A 21,064-nucleotide genomic window follows, 5' to 3' on the forward strand; every position below is an offset into this window, starting at 1 on the left:
AACAAAATACTAGTGATGTGTCGGAGTGTTTTTTGTTGGTTTGTTTTTCATGATTACATAATTTTTTCCTCAGAATTGAGTGACTCCATCATTTTTCCCCTCTGCTTGGTTTAAAAAAGTAACCATTACTGACTACCACATTTTTTCTTCTTGATTTCTTTTAGTGTTTCTTAAAGTCAGAAAGTTGCCATTTGAATTGACTTTAGTTTTGTGCCATGTCTGTGATCTGCTTTTTTTGTGCAAAATAAAACAACTGAATGAACATCCTCCAAGGCCGGTGATTCCATAATTTTTGCCAGAGGTTGTAATGCCGACATATAGTGGCCAAACAATACATAGGATCCAATAGTTTTCTGTTTTGGAGGGCTCAGTCATAGATTTCAACATACAAAATAGAACAAATTGTGCTGTTTGCAGCACTGTTTTCTCTGCGAATCCCACGGACACTTTTTCCGTACCCAATTTGCCTCTGTATCAGTCTAAGGTGGTCTCTCGGGCCCCATTAGTATCCATCATATGTTGGATCAAGAAGTTTGCAGCTTTTGTATTTAACATTGCCTGGAAAATATATATTTTTTTTATAATCATCCTATAATCTGTTGAGGAAACTGGAAACAAATGTTCAATTCCCCTGCAGCTCCCCCACAGGAGATATTAAACATTACACACTGCCTATTGATATCAATAGTCTATCTGTCTAATGGAGGTATGTGCTGGGTCCTTGAGAGATTAGACACTCTTTGGTGTCACTTTTTGGTCAATAGATGGGGCTCTCAAATTGAGCTCCGTCTCTGTTAACACCCTTATAATATACATGAAAATGAGATGATCAAAATTAGTCACCTCCTTTTAAAAAGAAATTGTACTTTGTCACCATTACCACCTATTATTTTTGAGGGTTTTTACAACATGTATGAAAAAACAGCTTAAGATATTTAAAAAAAAAAAATCACATTTTCGGGAACATACTCCTATATGAAACCCTTAGAAAAAGACCCAGCATATAATGGAAAATATTGTAATCTAGATGATATTACTTTAATAATAGAAATAGAACTGGCATGTATCTTTTTTTTTTAGGAGACCACCCCTGTACTGTCCATTGTTCCCCTGTGTTCTCATTAATAAATATCGTTCTGCACAGGTATATATTAGAGTAGTCCTACTGTACATTAATGATAAATATTGGCACGTGTAAACAGGGTAGCTGTCGCCCAATGTAAATCGCGGGGCATTCCAGGATAGGATTTTTCATGGCTATCACAGTTTCTGTGGGATCTCAGAAATTCGGGAGTTCACTACTCTTCCATTAACCATGTCTTGAACGATGGTCTTGACTTTTCGGTTTGTATCTAAAGAGATAGAAATATTAGGTTATTTTGGTAATCAGAAAAAAATAATATACCTGTAGTTGTAGAAGCATTGAGAAGCAATTCTAGAAAGGCTTTCTTATGAATTAAGGTCTTTTTTCCCTTACTACTGATGATTAATTTGTATAGAGAAGAAAAGGTAATTCCTGCCATGCCAGGATCATTATACTGCAGAAATGGCAGGGTCCAGTAGGGGATGCCCCTTTTTATGGTGTCCAAATGCATGAATAGGGCTATATACATTGCTAGACTCAATGTACAGATGTAGGAAAGGTTATTATGACTCATGATCTTGATAACCATCTGTGAGAAGCTATCTCATGTGATAGCATTAACGTAACAATGCACAAACTGTTGACCAATGTCAAAGGGGTTTTGTCATGCGTATTCTTTAGGAGCACAACGCTTGCTGGGTGTTGTTGGAAGTTCCTACCAGCCAAAAGGTTGCAGGGCTGGCCAGTACTGTGCACGCTCCAATGCTGTACGTAGAAGCAGACCGGATTGTGTGCTCCAGTGATCCAGCAAGCTTTAGATTGGTGCTTACAAGCATAAGCTTGTAAGCACTGCTCATACTTGGCCACCACTGGTAGGCGGGAACAATGTCCTATAGCCTAAACAACAAGTATTAAATAATAAAATATAAAATCATTCTGCTTTAAGAACTTTTCGCAAGCAATTTGTATGGCAAACATGATAAATGACTGACCACATGGATTTGCAATACTGCCTATAGCGTTCTGTTGTGTCTGTCAATTTGATGGGGAAAAATGTTTCTGCGTGTTTGGCAACTTTTCCTGCCAAATCTCGTAGGACTGTTTATGAAGGTCCCAATGGTGGTGTAAATATATAGAGTTTAAATGATGGAAGAAGCAACATCAGCGAAACGCGCATTGGGGTTCCTCTCTCCTTGCCACTATCACCAGGTGTACACTTTTCCCTATTGCTGGCAGCCTCCTGGTTAACCTATTAATATTGGCCCTTGTTTGCACTTTACAGCACTTTGGCATTTTGGCATTCCACAGTGGCATACTCCCTGGGCTTATAGGTTTACTACATTATGACATCTTACACTCCAGCACAGCGCACTTTATATGGCATTATGAATCATGGCATTTAATGTTTCAGCACAGTGCACATTATATGGCATTTTATGAATTCTTTATTGTCATCTGTCATATATACCAGTCTCAGCCCACTGTTTTATACCCACATGGGTTTATTGTTTAATAGTTAGTGGTTATTTGTTTCTGGTTTTCATCATTTTTTTTGCTGTCCTATCTACCTGGCTCACTTGATCTAACTTGATAGTCGATTGGAGTACACTCTGCCATGTTCAGTACATATATGTGTATTTGACATATTTTAATTGTGATTAATACATTTCTAGTTTTTTATTCTTGTCTGGCACTTCCCTTTTCTTTGGGTATATCATCTATATATATATAGTATAGAAAACGTAACCAATTTTCTATGTACATTTATTTCTAAAGTTACTACTGGCATGAGATTCTCACCAGATGTCTGTAACAACACATCCAATCCACACAGGCAAAGAAATCAAACCATAGATGTCTATAAATTATGTGTAATAATGAAAAATGACACAGGGAAAAAGTATTGAACACATGACAAAAGAGAGGTGCAAAAAGCCGTGGAAAGTCATGACTCCATCTGAAATCTATCAGTAATTAGAAAGCAATCCTGCCACTTTGTGAAAAATATTAGCTGATTAATCTATAAAAAGGTGTCGTATTATCAAGGTGCCACACAAGAAACATCTCATGATGTGTAAAACCATTGATCTGTCTCAAAACCTTTGTAACCTTATGGTTGCAAAACATACTGATGGCATTGGTTACAGAAGAATTTGCAAACTACTGAAGGCTCCAGTGAGCATTGTTAGGGCCATAATCCGGAAGTGAAAAAACATTATTTCACCATAAACCTTATTTGCTTCAAAAGCTGGTAACTGTTGTGAGTTCATTTTCCCCTTCGTCACTGGGGTCTGGTGAACTCACTATTCTGGTAAAGGAAGGTAATGAGCCTGATTATCAGGCACCTGAGTCTAATGAGGATGACTGGCTGAGTGGAGTCACGGACTGGATATAAGGCTGCCGACGCCCTTCTGCCCTGCGGGTGATTTCTCTGTGGACTTCTAGGACACCAGTCTGATTCCTGCTCCTCTTAAGCTAAGTTTTCTGTTTTGCCTGTTAGCTTTTTTGTTTTGTTTTTTGTTTTCCTTGCTTTTCAGTATTCTGCCATTCCCTGCTGGGGTGAGCTGAATCTCCTTTTGCCTGTAGCTCTGTCTTCAGTATATTCCTGAGTACTGACATAGCTTTTTTGAAGCCTAGCGTCTTCAGGGCCTTTTTCACTGTCAGTCTGTTGGCTCTTATTTTCATAGGGTTTTTCACGGATTGCAGACAGCAGCCTTCCTGTCCTTTTCTATCTAGTTAGCTTGGGCCCCTCTTTGCTCAGTCTATCTTTCTGTCTGTGTTAGTATTTTCATCTTGCTTCACCGTCATTATATGTTGGGGGCTGCCTATTGCTTTGGGGTCTACTCTGGGGCAGTTTAGATTTCCCCTTTCTTTCTTTAGGCCTATTTATTTCTCCAGCTGTGATCGAGGGGTCTAGGGCATCGTAGGAACCCCCCACGGCTACTGCTAGTTGTGTTGATAGGTTCAGGGGTCTGCGATCCGATAGCTGCCAACTTCTCTGGTTTTCTGGACTTAGCTAGCATTTCTGTTTTTGCCTCCTACGGTGACTCAATCATAACAGAATCACCCGCCATACCGCAGATCCTAGGGTACTCAATAGCAGGAAAGAATTGTGTTTAAAAAAAAAAAAAAGTGTGTGTATATTCTTTCCTCTATATCTCTGAGGCCGTAGGGGGAATTTTTTTCTCTCTCAATGGAGATAAAGCAATTGTCTGATCGTGTGGAGCAGCTCGCTGCGGAAGTGTGGGGAATTTCCGCCTACCTTGCTCGTTCGCATGCTGTTGAACCAAAGATCCCTACACCTGATGTATTTTTTGGGGATCGATCTAAATTTTTGAGTTTCAAAAATAATTGTAAATTATTTTTTGCCTTGAAGCCTAACTCGTCAGGGAGCTCCGCGCAGTAGGTTAAAATTGTCATCTCTTTGCTGCGTGGCGATCCCCAGGATTGGGCGTTTTCTTTGAAACCAGATGATCCTATTCTGACTAATGTGAATGCATTCTTTCAAGCTTTGGGGTTGTTGTATAACGAACCTAATGCTATTGATCAGGCTGAAAAGACCCTGTTGGCATTGAACCAGGGTCGAGATTCTGCAGAGTTGTACTGTCAAAAGTTCCGAAAGTGGGCGGTCCTTACTACCTGGAATGATAATGCCTTGGCTGCTCTCTTTTGGAAGGGTTTGTCAGAAGCCGTAAAAGATACTATGGTGGGATTTCCTGTTCCCTCTGGTCTGGACGATTCTATGTCATTAGCCATTCAGGTTGATAGGCGTTTACGTTAACGCAGGATTGCACGAGAGGTGTTGCCACCGGTTGAACAGACGTTTGAACCTATGCAATGTGATAGAGTTTTGGCGCAACGTCAGGAGTTCAGAAGGCGTAATAAGCTGTATTTTTTCTGTGGAGATGCCTCGCATATTATTTCTGTTTGTCCTAAACGAGAGAAATGCTTTGCACACACGTTTTCTGTTGGTGGTGTTCAACCTAAGTTTCTTCTGGCAATTACTCTGATCTGCTCCCTGTCCACATTTTCCGCCAAGGCTTTTGTGGATTCGGGAGCAGCGCTAAACCTAATGGACTTGGATTTTGCTAAACGTTGTGGATTTCCGATGACACCTCTGCAGACGCCTATCCCTTTGAGGGGGATTGATGCTACTCCTTTGGCTAAAAATAAACCTCAGTTTTGGACCCAGGTGGTCATGCGGGTCGCCCCAGACCATCAAGAAAATTGCAGATTTTTGGTATTGCATGGTCTGCATGATGCCGTTGTTCTGGGGTTTCCCTGGTTGCAAATTCATAATCCAGTTTTGGATTGGAAATCTGTGTCTGTGGTAAGTTGGGGTTGTCGGTGTGCCTTTAGTGAGGCTCCGGTTTTTTCCACCTCTCCTCAGTCGCATGATGTTCCTGACTATTTGGCGGACTTTTATGATGTATTTAGTGAGAATGAGTCTGCGTCCTTGCCTCCTCATAGGAGTTATGACTGTGCAATTGAACTAAGTCCGGGGTGTAAATTTCCCAAGGGTCGGCTCTTCAATTTATCTGTACCCGAGCACGAGGCTATGCGGTCCTATATTAAGGAGGCGTTGGAGAAGGGTCATATTAGACCATCCTCTTCACCCTTAGGTGCCGGGTTTTTTTTTGTGGCCAAAAAGGATGGTTCTTTAAGGCCTTGTATTGATTATCGTGCCCTCAATAAAATTACTATTAAATATCAGTATCCGTTACCCCTGATTTCGGATCTATTCTCTAGAGTTAGAGGTGCTTGCTGGTTTACCAAGCTTGACCTCAGGGGGGCGTATAATCTTATCCGCATTAAGCAGGGGGATGAATGGAAGATGGCGTTTAATACTCCGGAGGGACATTTTGAGTACCTGGTGATGCCTTTTGGGCTCACTAATGCCCCTTCTGTCTTCCAGTGCTTCATGAACGATATTTTCCGAGACTTTGTCGATAAATTTTTGATTATCTATCTGGATGATATTTTGATCTTCTCCAAGGATTGGGATTCTCATGTGGAACATATTCGGACTGTGTTCCGGATCTTGAGGGAGAATTCCCTGTATGTCAAAGGATCGAAATGCCTTTTTGGAGTACAGAGGATTTCATTTTTGGGATTTATTTTGTCTCCGTCAACTATTGAAATGGACCCGGGCAAGGTACAGGCCATTTATGATTGGGTTCAGCCCACTTCTTTGAAGGCCCTCCAGAAGTTTTTGGGTTTTGCTAATTTTTATCGGAAATTTATAGCAAAATTTTCTAGTATTGCCAAGCCATTGACTGATCTGACTAAGAAGGGTGCTGATGTGTTGAATTGGCCTCCGGAGGCTGTTTCTTCCTTTCAGGAGCTGAAGCGAAGATTTACCTCCGCCCCGGTTTTGCGGCAACCTGATGTCTCACTCCCGTTCCAGGTAGAGGTGGATGCTTCTGAGATTGGTGCAGGAGCTGTTTTGTCCCAAAAGGATCCTGTAACATCTAAAATGAATCCCTGTGCTTTCTTTTCCCAAAAGTTCTCTCCATCTGAACGTAACTATGATGTGGGGAATCGGGAACTGTTGGCCATGAAATGGGCATTTGAGGGGTGGAGACATTGGTTGGAGGAAGCTAAACATCAAGTTGTGGTCCTCACTGACCACAAGAATTTGATTTACCTAGAGTCGGCTAAACGCTTGAACCCTAGACAGGCTAGGTGGGCCTTGTTTTTTACACGTTTTGATTTTGTGGTCTCTTTTCTTCCTGGAACTAAGAATGTCAAGGCAGGCGCCCTCTCTAGGAGTTTCTTTGCTGATTCTCCTGTGGTGACCAAGCCTGCTACCATCTTAGGCGAAAGGGTAGTTCTTTCTGCCATCTCGCCCGATTTGAGACTTGCTCTGCCAGAGTTCCAGGAGGACAAACCTGAGCGTTGTCCCAGTGGAAAGTTGTATGTTCCTGACCAGTGGAAGAAGAGAGTGATGTCTGAAGTTCATTGCTCTGCATTGGCTGGTCATCCAGGTATTTTTGGTACTAGAGATCTGGTGAGTCGCTCTTTTTGGTGGCCCACCTTGTCTCATGATGTCAGGAATTTTGTGCAGTCTTGTGGGACTTGCTCCCGGTCTAAATCTTGTTCTCACTCTAGTGGGTTGTTGATGCCTTTGCCGGTCCCCAGGAGGCCATGGACCCATATTTCAATGGATTTCATCTCTGATATGCCGGTTATTTGTGTGATTTGTGATAGGTTCTCTAAGATGGTTCATCTTGTACCACTCCCTAAGTTGCCATCTTCCTCTGAGTTGGTGCCCCTGTTTTTGCAACAGGTGGTTCGCTTACACGGGATTTCTGAGAACATTGTATCTGACAGAGGAGTTCAGTTTGTGTCTAGATTTTGGAGGACTTTCTGTTCCAAGCTGTGAATTCAGTTGTCCTTCTCCTCTGCTTTTCACCCTCAGACCAATGGGCAGACAGAGAGAACAAACCAGACCTTGGAGTTGTATTTGAGATGTTTTATTTCCGCTGATCAGGATGATTGGGTTTCATTTTTGCCCTTGGCCAAATTTGCTTTAAATAATAGAGCTAGTTCTGCCACTTTGATGTCACCTTTTTTTTGTAACTTTGGGTTTCATCCTCGATTTTCTTCAGGGCAGGTGGAGCCTTCTGCCTGCCCAGGTGTTGACACTGTGGTGGAGAGAATGCACCAGATCTGGGACCAAGTGGTGGATAAGTTATCTCTCTCCCAGGAAAAGGCCCAGCGGTTTTCCAATTGACATAGGACCATTGGTCCCCAGTTTAAGATTGGTGATATGGTGTGGTTATCATCAAAAAATATTGCTATGAAGGTGGCTTCTCCTAAGTTTAAGCCTAGATTTATTGGACCTTACAAGATTTTTGAGATTATTAATCCGGTCTCTTTTCGTTTGGCTCTTCCTGTCACATTTAAAATCCATAATGTGTTCCATAAGTCCTTGTTGAAGAGGTTTGTTGAACCAGTAGTTCTTGTGGTGGCACCTCCAGACCCTGTATTGGTTGAAGGTAACATGGAATATGAGGTAGAGAAAATACTGGATTCCCGTCTGGCTAGACGGAGACTCCAGTATTTGGTTAAGTGGAAGGGTTATGGTCAGGAGGATAATTCCTGGGTCTCTGCCTCTGATATTCATGCCAAAAGATTGGTGCGTGCATTTCATCGGGCTCACCCTGATTGCCCTGGTGGCATGGTTGAGGGTTCGGTGACCCCTCCTCAAGGGGGAGGTACTGTTGTGAGTTCATTTTCCCCTTCGTCACTGGGGTCTGGTAAACTCCCTATTCTGGTAAAGGAAGGTAATGAGCCTGATTATCAGGCACCTGAGTCTAATGAGGATGACTGGCTGAGTGGAGTCATGGACTGGATATAAGGCTGCCGACGCCCTTCTGCCCTGCGGGTGATTTCTCTGTGGACTTCTAGGACACCAGTCTGATTCCTGCTCCTCTAAAGCTAAGTTTTCTGTTTTGCCTGTTAGCTTTTTTGTTTTGTTTTTTGTTTTCCTTGCTTTTCAGTATTCTGCCATTCCCTGCCGGGGTGAGCTGAATCTCCTTTTGCCTGTAGCTCTGTCTTCAGTATATTCCTGAGTACTGACATAGCTTTTTTGAAGCCTTGCGTCTTCAGGGCCTTTTTCACTGTCAGTCTGTTGGCTCTTATTTTCATAGGGTTTTTCACGGATTGCAGACAGCAGCCTTCCTGTCCTTTTCTATCTAGTCAGCTTGGGCCCCTCTTTGCTCAGTCTATCTTTCTGTCTGTGTTAGTATTTTCATCTTGCTTCACCGTCATTATATGTTGGGGGCTGCCTATTGCTTTGGGGTCTGCTCTGGGGCAGTTTAGATTTCCCCTTTCTTTCTTTAGGCCTATTTATTTCTCCAGCTGTGATCGAGGGGTCTAGGGCATCGTAGGAACCCCCCACGGCTACTGCTAGTTGTGTTGATAGGTTCAGGGGTCTGCAATCCGATAGCTGCCAACTTCTCTGGTTTTCTGGACTTAGCTAGCATTTCTGTTTTTTCCTCCTACGGTGACTCAATCATAACAGGTAACGTGTTCAAGTGTTCAATAGCTACTTCACTGTATAGCAAACAAAGCCATTGACCTGAGTTATGATGTATACATGTATACATATATATATATATATATATATATATATAGCTGTGGCCAAAAGTATTGACACCCCTGCAATTCTGTCAGATAATACTCAGTTTCTTCCTGAAAATGATTGCAAACACAAATTCTTTGGTATTATTATCTTCATTTAATTTGTCTTAAATGAAAAAACACAAAAGAGAATAAAGCAAAAAGCAAAACATTGATCATTTCACGCAAAACTCCAAAAATGGGCCAGACAAAAGTATTGGCACCCTCAGCCTAATACTTGGTTGCACAACCTTTAGCCAAAATAACTGCGACCAACCGCTTCCGGTAACCATCAATGAGTTTCTTACAATGCTCTGCTGGAATTTTAGACCATTTGTCTTTGGCAAACTGCTCCAGGTCCCTGATATTTGAAGGGTGCCTTCTCCAAACTGCCATTTTTAGATCTCTCCACAGGTGTTCTATGGGATTCAGGTCTGGACTCATTGCTGGCCACCTTAGAAGTCTCCAGTGCTTTCTCTCAAACCATTTTCTAGTTCTTTTTGAAGTGTGTTTTGGGTCATTGTCCTGCTGGAAGACCCATGACCTCTGAGGGAGACCCAGCTTTCTCACACTGGGCCCTACATTATGCTGCAAAATTTGTTGGTAGTCTTCAGACTTCATAATGCCATGCACACGGTCAAGCAGTCCAGTGCCAGAGGCAGCAAAGCAACCCCAAAACATCAGGGAACCTCCACCATGTTTGACTGTAGGGACAGTGTATATATATATATATATGTACTACATCATAGCTCAGGTCAATGGCTTTGTCTTGTATTGCAGCTCCTCCCAGTTCCAATCTCTGTCAAATCAGAGAAAGACACCTTTTTTTGTCCAAAGGCTATTTCTAAAAAGAAAGGACAAAAGAACCAGACCCATTTTTTAGAGTCCTATAAAGCCTAAAATGTCAGGTTTGTTAGGATGTGGTGGCTGAAAGAGGAAGTTAATGTAGAGGAAGATAGTCCATTGTTAATCTTAATGCAGTGATAGTCCTCTGCCTTTTTAACATAATTGTTTTTATGAGATCCTACAAGTGTGAGAACCACCTTATACACATACAACACATAATAGGTGATGCAAAATCACAGGGGATATCAGCCTAAATGTTTTTAAGATATATTTTTGATATATACCGTACAACTGCATTACTTTATATTCGATCATCACATATCAACTTAGATCAAATTGACTTGTGAGTGCTATGTACATTATTGAATAACCTAAATATGAATGAAAACTAAAATAAAGATAACTTAAAAATATTACCTGTAGATTGAGTATTCCCACTAAAATAAAGAAAAAAAGAGAAATATAAGTGATCAGAAAATGCAATATCAGTTGATAATAACTTTTCAAACATTATATTTTGAATATTTCACCATAATGTAAGTGACTGTGAAACAACATAAATGTAGTGGCTATGTTCTTCAAAGGAATTGTATGAGAAAAACTAAAACAGTGCCACTCTTGTCTATAGGCTGGATTTGGTATTTCAACTCAATTGCATTCAATTCAACTGAATGAGCTGCAAACCCAGAAAATGTGCATGGAAATACAGTTGGTATTTCTGGTAAAATGAAAACTCTTTTTTTTTTTGCAAATCCCACTGAATTCCTTTAATCACCATTCATTAATCAGTGTAAAGAAAATGTTTTATTCCAATTAAATACTACTGGATAGTTCATACTTAATGTAGAATGCAAATCTACCCAATAGGATTCATATAGGGTTACTAAATCACATGGTTGTGAATAGCACGCCATACTGGCTAGAAGTATATTGGTCACATCTATTATAATAGAGCTGGTAAATAATTTGGGGCATCCTTGGTGGGATAGAAAAAGTTGGCAAGAAATGAATTGAAACTTCATACTTGAGTTGGCCGACAACTGCATCTAAGTTGTAACCACCAATTTCTGATTAAAATTTTTTAGTTTTCTATTGGTCACTTGATACTTGGGAATTTTTCTTTTATTTTTTGTTTCTGTTTTTTTTTTTGGTCATTGGTGACTGATAAGTCTTCTATAGTCACTCTAAAATTAATGTTTATGATTTGTCAATGAGTGAGAAATAATGAAGACACCAGCGATGTTCCTTTTTCAAGAATCCAACCTTACCTGCTATTATTTCCATCAATGAGTCGTCGGTATGTGTTAATTTCATTCTCTAGACGACTCTTTATATCCAGAAGTATCTTATACTCATTGTTCTGTCTTTCCAGATCAAATCTGACTTTTCCCATCTCAGCCTCAAACTGACAGATTAGCATCTGGATCTTCTCAAGATGTTCTGTTGAGTGACCTTGGGTAACTTCTAACGTTTTCTCCAGTCCATGTTTCTAAAATAAAAAAAGTTCACTGTCATGAATGAAGGAGAGGTTAGAAATAGAAAAAAGCTGTTCCAAAGTAGATGGATGATGTTGCAGCTTTTTGGGAGACGTGTCTACGTAAGAGTTGGTGGTACATCTCCTTCATTTTACTTATGGTGCCCCTAACCTGATGATATACTGATCAACTGATTTATGGACCCTCCCATGGTTGGGTCCCTCTGCATCTGAATCAATATGTTAGTTAACATGATGAACTTTCTGCCATATTTGCAGCTATATTTTTTGTTTTGTCTGATCATGACCACCCTTCTTATGCAACTCTGTATTGTAGATTAACAAATCTTTAACATTTCTTTTAAACTTCAAACATGTCTAAGTTATTCTACCTTCTTCTTTTAACATGTTTTCTCATGATATTCTACGCATTTCAAATAAGAAATATTGATGTGACAAGCTAGGTCTGGCTCAAGATATCCCAGACAAACAGCTTATTTTGCTAGCGGTAGCCATAGACATTTCTTATATGATATGGTGATCATTCAGTTCAAAGGCCATCGTTTTAATCCATTAAATGCTTGATTTTACCAAAGTAGGATCCTGTCCCTCTCTATGATGTCTGAATAGCCTAAGGGCAAATGGAAAGGGGTTTTACCTATCTTATCGAATTTAGGGGTTGAGTCACCAAGCTTTTTCTGCCAGTTTCCTGGTGCAAAAGTTATAAAACACTCTACAATATGAAGCTGAACAAGAATTTTTGTCTTTCTAGTGTTTTTACACCAGTCTTACTGACTTTTTGATGTGTTCTTGGCTTAGTGGAAGGTATTTTGGCCTTGAACAGTCCGATGGACTCACATTAATTTACACCACAAAGGTGGCATCAGTTATAAAACCAATTTACTGCCAATGTTGGCACACAGCTTGTAAGTTTAATAGGATTGTTCGGTCCAAAACAACAAGTTTGCAGACTTGTCTATGAAACTGCAGACTTGTGAATCCTCACAGCGGGCAGATCTCCAATGTCAGCACTGAGAACGGTCTTCATTCTCTTGGTCACAATCCAACTAGACTGTCTCTAGTCTGGCACAATATACTTGCATTAAGCGAAGCCAAGCCCATGTAGTTGAATTGTGGTCAGGAGTATGTATATTGCATAATTGCAATCACATGGCCGCCATTCCCAGCGCTGACACTGGAAAATCCTCACTGACCTAGTGTGCATGATGTGAGGATTCACAAGTCTCCAGGCTCATAGAATGACTGACCACAGACTTGTCATTTTAGACCGGATAACCACTTTAATGAATTTGGCCAATCTTTCTCCAGCAAACTCTGGATCAAGACTGTCTTACAAAACACAAGTCTTGATGAACACAAAGAAAAAAAAAGGAAAAGATGCTTACCTTACTGATCTCTGCTTGAAGCTCAATTTCTAGATCCTGAAGAGTTCTTTTTAATTCCTTTATCTGTTTTTTGCTACTTTGTAAGGCTTCAGTGTTTGTATTCACCTCCTGTTGGACTGTTGAAGACTGGAAAAAAGAATTTATAATATTATTGAAATAATCACAAGAGCTACGTGTATTTCTGAGCATCTTCTTGTATTCTATGCAATGATGAGGTTTGGGACTATTGGAACAAGTTACTACGTTGTAGCAATTGTGACATGTAAATTAACTAGTTTGAAGCCACAGCATCTTTTTGTTGGGTGCTAGTACTACTAATACTGATAATAATCACATTAATGATGAATACTATATGGCTAGGGTCACATGAGCGTATTTTTCTCTCATCTGAGAGAATCGGGTCAATTATGCAAATCACACTGTAATTAGACTGATCAGAGTATGATCAAAGTGTGATCTGATTCTCTCAGATGAGGAGCAGATGGAGAAAAATTTCTCTATCTTCTCCATTTTTCAGTCAGTGGAAACCCGAGCACAGCCCGATAATTTCCACGGACCCATGGACTTCCATAGCTCAGTGTAATATGAATATCTGATCAAACTCTGGCATGCTGACATTTTTTTCCTCAGCTCTCTCTGAGGAAAAAATTGAACATGTGCACAGCCCCACAGACTAACTTTAGTCCGAGTGTGATCCAATGTTTTGTCCGATCGCACTCAGACCGAAAATATGGTCAAGCCATTAATTGTGGTAGTAGTAGTATTAATATAAGTAATGGTATTAGTACAGTTAGGTCCATATACAGTATATTTGGACAGATACATTTTTCTAATTTTGGTTCTAGACATTACCACAATGAATTTTAAACAAAACAATTCAGATGCAGTTGAAGTTCAGGCTTTCAGCTTTCATTTGAGTCAATTGTCCAATTACTTTTGGTCCCTTTAAAAACAGGGTGGCACATGTTAAGGAGCTGAAACTCCTAAACCCTTCATCCAATATTAATGTGGATACCCTCAAATGAAAGCTGAAAGTCTGAATTTCAACTGCATCTGAATTGTTTTGTTTAAAATTCATTGTGGTAATGTCTAGAACCAAAATTAGAAAAATGTGGTCTCTGTCCAAATATATATGGACCTAACTGTAGAAGTTGTAGTGATAGAAGTTGTGTCAACTCAACCATCTGAGGGTTAGCAAGAAGAGTGGAGAGAAGAAAGCATTCAAAAATTGATTGCAGGCTGCAAAAAGGGTTTGATTGTTGTCAAAAACCATGGACACACATAGGTGGGCATAGAAGCTGTATCTGAAAAATTATATTTAAATAAAAGGTATTTATAAAATGTATTTTTTTTAATTTTATATACACCAAAGTAATCCAAACGTTCACATTTCCTGTACAAGGACGACAAAGAATTAGACTATAGGCCCCGTCACACTAAGCGATCTCGCTAGCGAGATCACTGATTTTGTGACACATCAGTGATCTCGCCAGCGAGATCGCTGTGTGTGACGGGGATCAGCGATGGGCCCCCGATTATCGCTGATCATGCTCATCGCTGGTCTCCCGCTGCCCAGCGCGCATCGCTGCGTGTGGCAGCGAGAGACCAGCGATCAGCGACGCTGGATGCTGGTTGCTAATGTAAACATCGGGTATCCAGGAGCCGCGGCACCTGGATACCCGCTGTTTACCTTGGAAACCAGCATACACGCTGGTTTCCAAGGTAAACGTCGGGTATCCAGGAGTCGCGCGGCTCCTAGATACCTGATGTTTACCTTGGAAACCAGCATGTACGCCGGTTTCCAAGATAAACAGCGGGTATCCAGGAGTCACGCGGCTCCTGGCTACCCGACGTTTACATTAGAAACCAGCGTCCAGCGTCGCTGGTCCTGATCGCTGGGGCTGTCTATGTGACAGCTCACCAGCGATCAGCCTAACGATGTCCCAGCGATCCCATCATGTCGGATCGTTGGTGGGATCGCTGGGACATCGTTTAGTGTAACGGGGCCTTATGGGTTATTTTCCCTTGTAGTAATACTAAAATCTCTCCTCAGGGCAGGGCTGGAACTATAGCAGATGCAGCTTCTACAGAGTGATGATCATAGGGGTTCCCGGGACACTGGGCAAGCAAGAAGAAATGTGTGCACATCATCGTCAGACCCTCATGTTGTGCCGCATACTATGACACCCGCTTCCCTGATCATCACTGCCGGCCAGGCCCTCTTGTAGTGTTGCCTTCTTTGTGAATGCAGGTAATGTCATGGTGGAAGGCTGGACAGCCTGGTGATAAGAAGCAAGGAGAAGGCAGAATGGGTGGTAGCTCTACAAGTAGGACTAGCGGTGATGAGCAGTGGGCCACATCCAAAGTTTACTGTGATGCCCTGATTCTTTTAGTTAAGCCAGTCCATCAGAGACCAGTATCTGGAGTTTATCTCTGTGTTAAAGGGGTTGAAAACATGTCACAAAAAAGTGCAGATACCATTGGGGCATCTCATGCTACAACTTTGTGGCCCATTATCAGTGAGAGCCAAAGTTCCCTTTGGTATTGCGTGAGGACAACCTGTGCAGGTCTCTTGTATCTAAAGAAACTAATCCACAAGAGGGTGAAGAATTGACCCAAGAGCTATGAAAATGAGTGGAGGGGGCTCATCTTTTTATGCTAGGTAAATAAATTGATTAAAAGTCTATATTTTGTAGGACCGCTATACGTCATAGGACAACACTCTCTCTGGGTATAAACCTTTGTAGACCAACGTAGAGGAAATAAGAGCACAGTTTACTTAGCCATATAGTACAGTTTTTCCACTAACAATAGTATTATTTGTGTCTCCGCATCGCTACAGGTAAAATATAAATGAGTGAAGACGTTCCAATTTGAAGAGAAGCCAAAATAAGTATAGCCGAAATTAAATTGGATAAGCGTAAAATGTGGAACAAACAGAACATTTTTTTCCTATCAAACTAACCGAGTGGCATATGTTGGCAGTGGCACAGAACAAGTGCCAAGGTTGGGAGACTTCTATATTGGATATTTCACAGAAGCTGAGTAATGTATGCAGCGAGCAGGTAGTAGCACGCCACGAATTATGGACAAAAACATAAATACAGGACTGTCTGCACATCAGTGCCAACTGTGTTGAATGACAATCACAAGGTTGTCAACGAGAAGAGCAATAAATATACGGGAACAGCAATAAAGAAAAAACTTTCAGCCCCTCAGTCCTTATGGTTGTCTAAAACTATGAAAAAAATTGATGTGTGAGGACTCGGAGCCATTGTTGAAAAGAATTGCAATATAAATTAGGAAAGTCATAACACAGCCTAAATAACAAAACAATGAGATAAACAGTGCCTTATAGTGCACCACAAAATACTACCATATAGTAACACCAAGTTTAGAAATATATATTTGTGGTGGAGGTTGGTTGATAAAATACCCATTCAAGTTTTGCTACATTCCTTCCCTTCTGGAGTATAGCTGTGTTTTGAGGAGCAGCATTTCCTTCATCATTCTTGTAGGTGTTTTTTTTTATCACTAGAGGGTTCAGGGGAAGTTTTTGGGGGTAAGGAGTAAAATGATGTCCCATTTCTAGAATTCCCTTGAAGACATGAGACCAATTAGGCAAAAAAAGACCCTGTAGATCACTGCAACTGAGGACCACGGGTCAACAACATCTTTAGATTTGCAATATCATTTTCAGTTGACCACAATACAGAATTTCTTGGTTCCATGTGAGCAACTAACATAGAAAAATAACACAAATCGAAAAAAAATCACTTTACGGGTCATTGAAAAAAGAGTATTAAAAGGTCATTGCTTTCATAAATTTCTCGTACCTGATGCTTGTACCACTCTTCAACGCCTCGGCGATTTTGCTCAATGACTGCCTCATATTCTTTTCTCATATCTGCAATAATCTTGGATAAATCAACTCCTTTGGGGGCATCAACTTCCACATTGACTGATGAGCCTTGCTTTTGAGCTTGAGCAAGTTTCATGTCCTTGAGCATTAATAAAAAGAAAAAAAATGATTATTTCAGATCAAGTGGCCACTATGGAGCCCAACATCAAATGTTTTGACTATTGTCAGTGGTGACATCATGACAGAGATAGATTATAATCCAAACTAAGAAACTTGTATACAATGAAAACATGGAATATAGTAAAGATATGATTGTCCTGTTTATTATTCCTTGCCTTCAGTGTTGAACTCATTCATCAGAGGAGCTTCTTGTTGGCCCAGGCTGTCTCAATAATGAGTCCTAAAAGTTTTCAGCAGAAGACAACTCAATTTTGAGATGACTTCAGAGTCAATTATTTTCATCTAGGGCAGTGGTGGGGAATATTTTTTCTGCCAAGGGCCATTTGGATATTTATACCATCCTTGGGGGAGGCAGTACAAATTGTGCATTAACTCTGTCCACAAAGTACGTCATGATACTAGCACAGGTGTCAGGACGTAATCTTTCATTGTACGAGTACGAGACTCAACATTCAGTAGTGAACAGGGCGTGTGCGTCCTCACATAGCAAGAAGAAATTATTGGGTTGGTGGCAGACAAAATGCAGCTGCCTGCTCAAGCACTGCGGTCCCCAGAAATCTGCTCGGGGGCCGGATAAAAGGGTATCGAGGGCAGTGGGCCTGAGGTTCCACACCCCTGTTCAAGGGTCTATTTTTTAAAAGTGATTAAAAAATAACATTTCAGACCTTATTTATATGTGTTTGTGAAAAGATAGGAGTTAAGTGTTGACATGCTCTGTATACCTGGAAGGAAGATCCCCTTCTTCTGGTACCCAAGGATGCCCAATCCATTGCTGCTTGGCTCTTGAAAGATCTCTAAACGTTACAGCAATGGAGGAGAGAAGCAATTTCCAGCTTATGGGCCCCTCGTGAGCCACTCTGTAACAATACCTCCAACTATGATCCATTAGTTATAGGCAGTCTGTCGCTAGATTTTTTCTACCCCATTTGAGTGCAGTATGATGTAAGGATAGCGACATTGATTCCACTTCACTTATTGGGCTGCTTCCAGTAGTTTTTATAAAATCACAGTTTTTTTATCTACTGCAGATCTCTGAATGCTGAGCTCTGTATAACCCTGCCCACATCACTTTATTGACAGCTTTCTGTGTACGCTATGCATGGGCAGAAAGTTGCAAATCAGTGATGGGGTGGGGATTGCACAGAGCTCATGATTATGGAGGACTACATGGCAGCAGATTTACTAGACCTCTAGTAATAGTCTCCTAGTAATAAAACAATGATATTATTAAAACTACTGCAAGCTGAAATCATGGTCTCTGTCTCTGTATTATGATGTTCTCAGATTAGGTGACAAAAACCTGATTATAAATTCCTTTTAAAATACTTGTGTTCTTACATGGGATCTTTTATTCCCTTTCAGTCTTCAAGTCCTAGCTGCACCCGCATAGTTATGTCCCTGATGGATAGATATTCGTTTGCTACAATTCACAGTTGACAAAGCGTACACACTTCTATTGGGCGTACAATTGACCCAAAGGTCTTCAATATGCAATTGACACATTGTTGGTTTTTATCCACTACTGTGAGACTATTGGATAGAAACCAGACTCAGACACAACTGCGGTATCACAAATATGTCCTCTATTCAGCCATGTTGCCTTCTGAATTGTTCACTTTCTTTTGTCCACTTAAGTTTATATAGATCCTATTCACAGGAGCATTGCCTTATTCTTATTGTTCCTTTTATTTGAGGCCTTATACAAAATCTTTTTATTGTGTCCACACCTTGGCAATAACAACATATCTGTACAAAAAGAACAGGGACGAGAGAGAAAATACCTCCCCATGGCTTTTCCTCATGTAGATCAGCTCCTTTCTCATTCCTTCAACTTCCATCTCTAGGTCTGTTCTGACAATAGTGAGATTATCCATCACCTTGCGAAGTCCTTCCAAGTCCACCTCTAAGGCTGCACGAAATGTTTTTTCTGTATCGTACCTACAACCACAAATTGTAAAAGTATGATTAATGTAAGGTCTTAAAAACTGTAAAGAGGTTATAACAAATGATAAAAACGTTCTTCTTGTTTCCGTATTTCCATGAATAATGACAGTATTTGTCACTGGCTTTGTCTGGTATTGTAACACTGTCTCTTGAGTAGAGTTAAGCGAATTTGCTTGGGTTCTTGGTTATTCGGCAAGCTATAGCACTTACCGAATAAGCTGCAGAGGGAACCCGGATACATGGAGAGCGCTGGCTGATCAGCTGATTGGCGCTGCAGCTGCATGTGTCGCGGCTGTGTCACAGTCACAGCACATGCATGGAGAGCCCAACACACAGGCTCTCCATGCATGTGCTGTGACTGTGACACAGCCGCGACACATGTAGCTGCGGAGCCGAACAGCTGATCAGCTGGCACGCTTCATGTATTTGGGTTCCCGCTGTAGCTTATTCGGTGACAGATATAGCTTGCCAAATAAGGAGGGACCTGAGCAAATTCACTCAACTCTACTCTTGAGTGAGTCTGAGGTGCAATACCTGACCCAACCTGTATACAAAAATGGCATTACTTCTGGAACAAAACATATTTTTTACCATCCCATTAGTACCCCACAATTGCCCTTCTATCAGTACCCCACAATGCGATTGCCAGTTGTCGATGAGTATTATGGCAGACTGGGTCCTAACAAAAGACGCTAAGGCCTGCTATGTTAGTACAGGGCTTACCACGAGAGCCCTACAATCAAACAATCACATGTTCATGTTCCTTCTCTGGACTAAAAATACACGTAAAACAAAGTTAAAACTATAAAGAAATGCACAAAATGTAAACTCTCAAATCACTAAAATAATAAAATATTAACACCTTTTTTTTTAAAGCAAAAATGATAGAATCATTGCTTTTTGGTCAAAAATGGATTAAAAAGTAATCAAAAAGTTGTATATTAGCGTAAATGTTACAAAAGTAAACACACATAGTTCCTAAAGATAAATCCCTATTGAGCTTCATTGAGGGTAAAATATTAAATTAATGAGCCTCAAAATATGGTGACAACATACATTGGCATGTATTAAAGCATAAGAAATATATATATATATATATATATATATATATATATCAATCAATGTGTGTGTGTGTGTATCACCAACCAATCACAAAGCATCTTTCATTTCACCAGAGCTGTTCAAAAGAAGCTAAGCTGTGATTGGCTGCTATGACCAACAGTTTTCCTTGCAACCAATCACTAAACATCTCTCATTTCACCAGAGCTGGTTAAAAGAAGCTGAGCTGTGATTGGTTGCTATGTGCAAGTTTTCCCACTTGACAACACCTCAGCAGACACTGACATGGTGGGAGAAAACTAGCATCCCCAGGAACATAAGCTCCAGCCATCGTCTGTCCCCCAGAAAGGAGCAGTGAGTACATGACAGAAATTAATCCCCCCCTCCCGTGTGGTATCATTAAGTGACACACATGAATGTAGGAAAGTGCACATATTAAATGTCATGTGGATTTAATATTTTCTCACAGACACTTATGCATTATTGATGTGTTACTGTGCTCTGATGCTGTGAGTTTTTTTTAAAGTGCTACTTTCCCCATAATTCACCTGAATATACCCATATAACACGTAATGCTTTTCCCATAATTAAATATGATGCTATACTGCATACAGATGCTGTACATCCATGAGCAACTCAGCCGCACAAATTACAAGTTGACGGTGCATGAAAATGTGTGTGAAGGTTTCTCTACTGTGCTAATGTATAAGGTTTGTGCCTGTCCATTGGTGAAAAGCATGACTGATATTTATGGTAGTAGATAAGTGAGAATATCAGCCTGATCAGTAGAAAACCTGGGATCATAGTGAGCCATGTTTCTGTGCAATTTCACTATTCTACTTTTACTGGCTTTGATGGGATGATGTAGGATATTAGGGGTAGTAGTCCAGTAGCTCTGGCTGACGGGATGATGTGGGATATTATAGTGAATGTGGCTATGCGGAGTGGGTGGGGCTATATACTCAGCTTTATATATAGATATAATCATAATTTGTTATAACTAACCGTAGTTAGTTACTATGCCTGGGCAGCACCGGGCTCTTCAGCTAGTATATATATATATATATATATATATATATATA

At 40.6% G+C, this 21,064-nt stretch overlaps 1 protein-coding gene across 1 annotated transcript in view; it reads right to left on the reverse strand.

The window, feature by feature from the left end:
* Positions 1 to 939: 939 nt before the first annotated feature.
* Positions 940 to 21,064, reverse strand: part of LOC141086535 (keratin, type I cytoskeletal 19-like) — a 52,904-nt gene continuing 32,779 nt past the window's right edge. Inside the window, exons 3-8 of the mRNA XM_073572674.1 lie at positions 18,761 to 18,917; positions 16,774 to 16,938; positions 12,938 to 13,063; positions 11,326 to 11,546; positions 10,475 to 10,494; positions 940 to 1,352 (exon numbers count right to left, since the gene is read on the reverse strand). Coding sequence (XP_073428775.1) covers positions 1,261 to 1,352; positions 10,475 to 10,494; positions 11,326 to 11,546; positions 12,938 to 13,063; positions 16,774 to 16,938; positions 18,761 to 18,917 — 781 coding nt within the window. The 3' untranslated portion in view covers positions 940 to 1,260. The remainder of the gene's footprint in view (positions 1,353 to 10,474; positions 10,495 to 11,325; positions 11,547 to 12,937; positions 13,064 to 16,773; positions 16,939 to 18,760; positions 18,918 to 21,064) is intronic.

This window comes from Dendrobates tinctorius, unplaced genomic scaffold, assembly GCF_039654945.1.
Source record: "Dendrobates tinctorius isolate UK_male_01 unplaced genomic scaffold, ASM3965494v1 ptg000032l, whole genome shotgun sequence".
Lineage (NCBI taxonomy): Eukaryota > Metazoa > Chordata > Amphibia > Anura > Dendrobatidae > Dendrobates > Dendrobates tinctorius.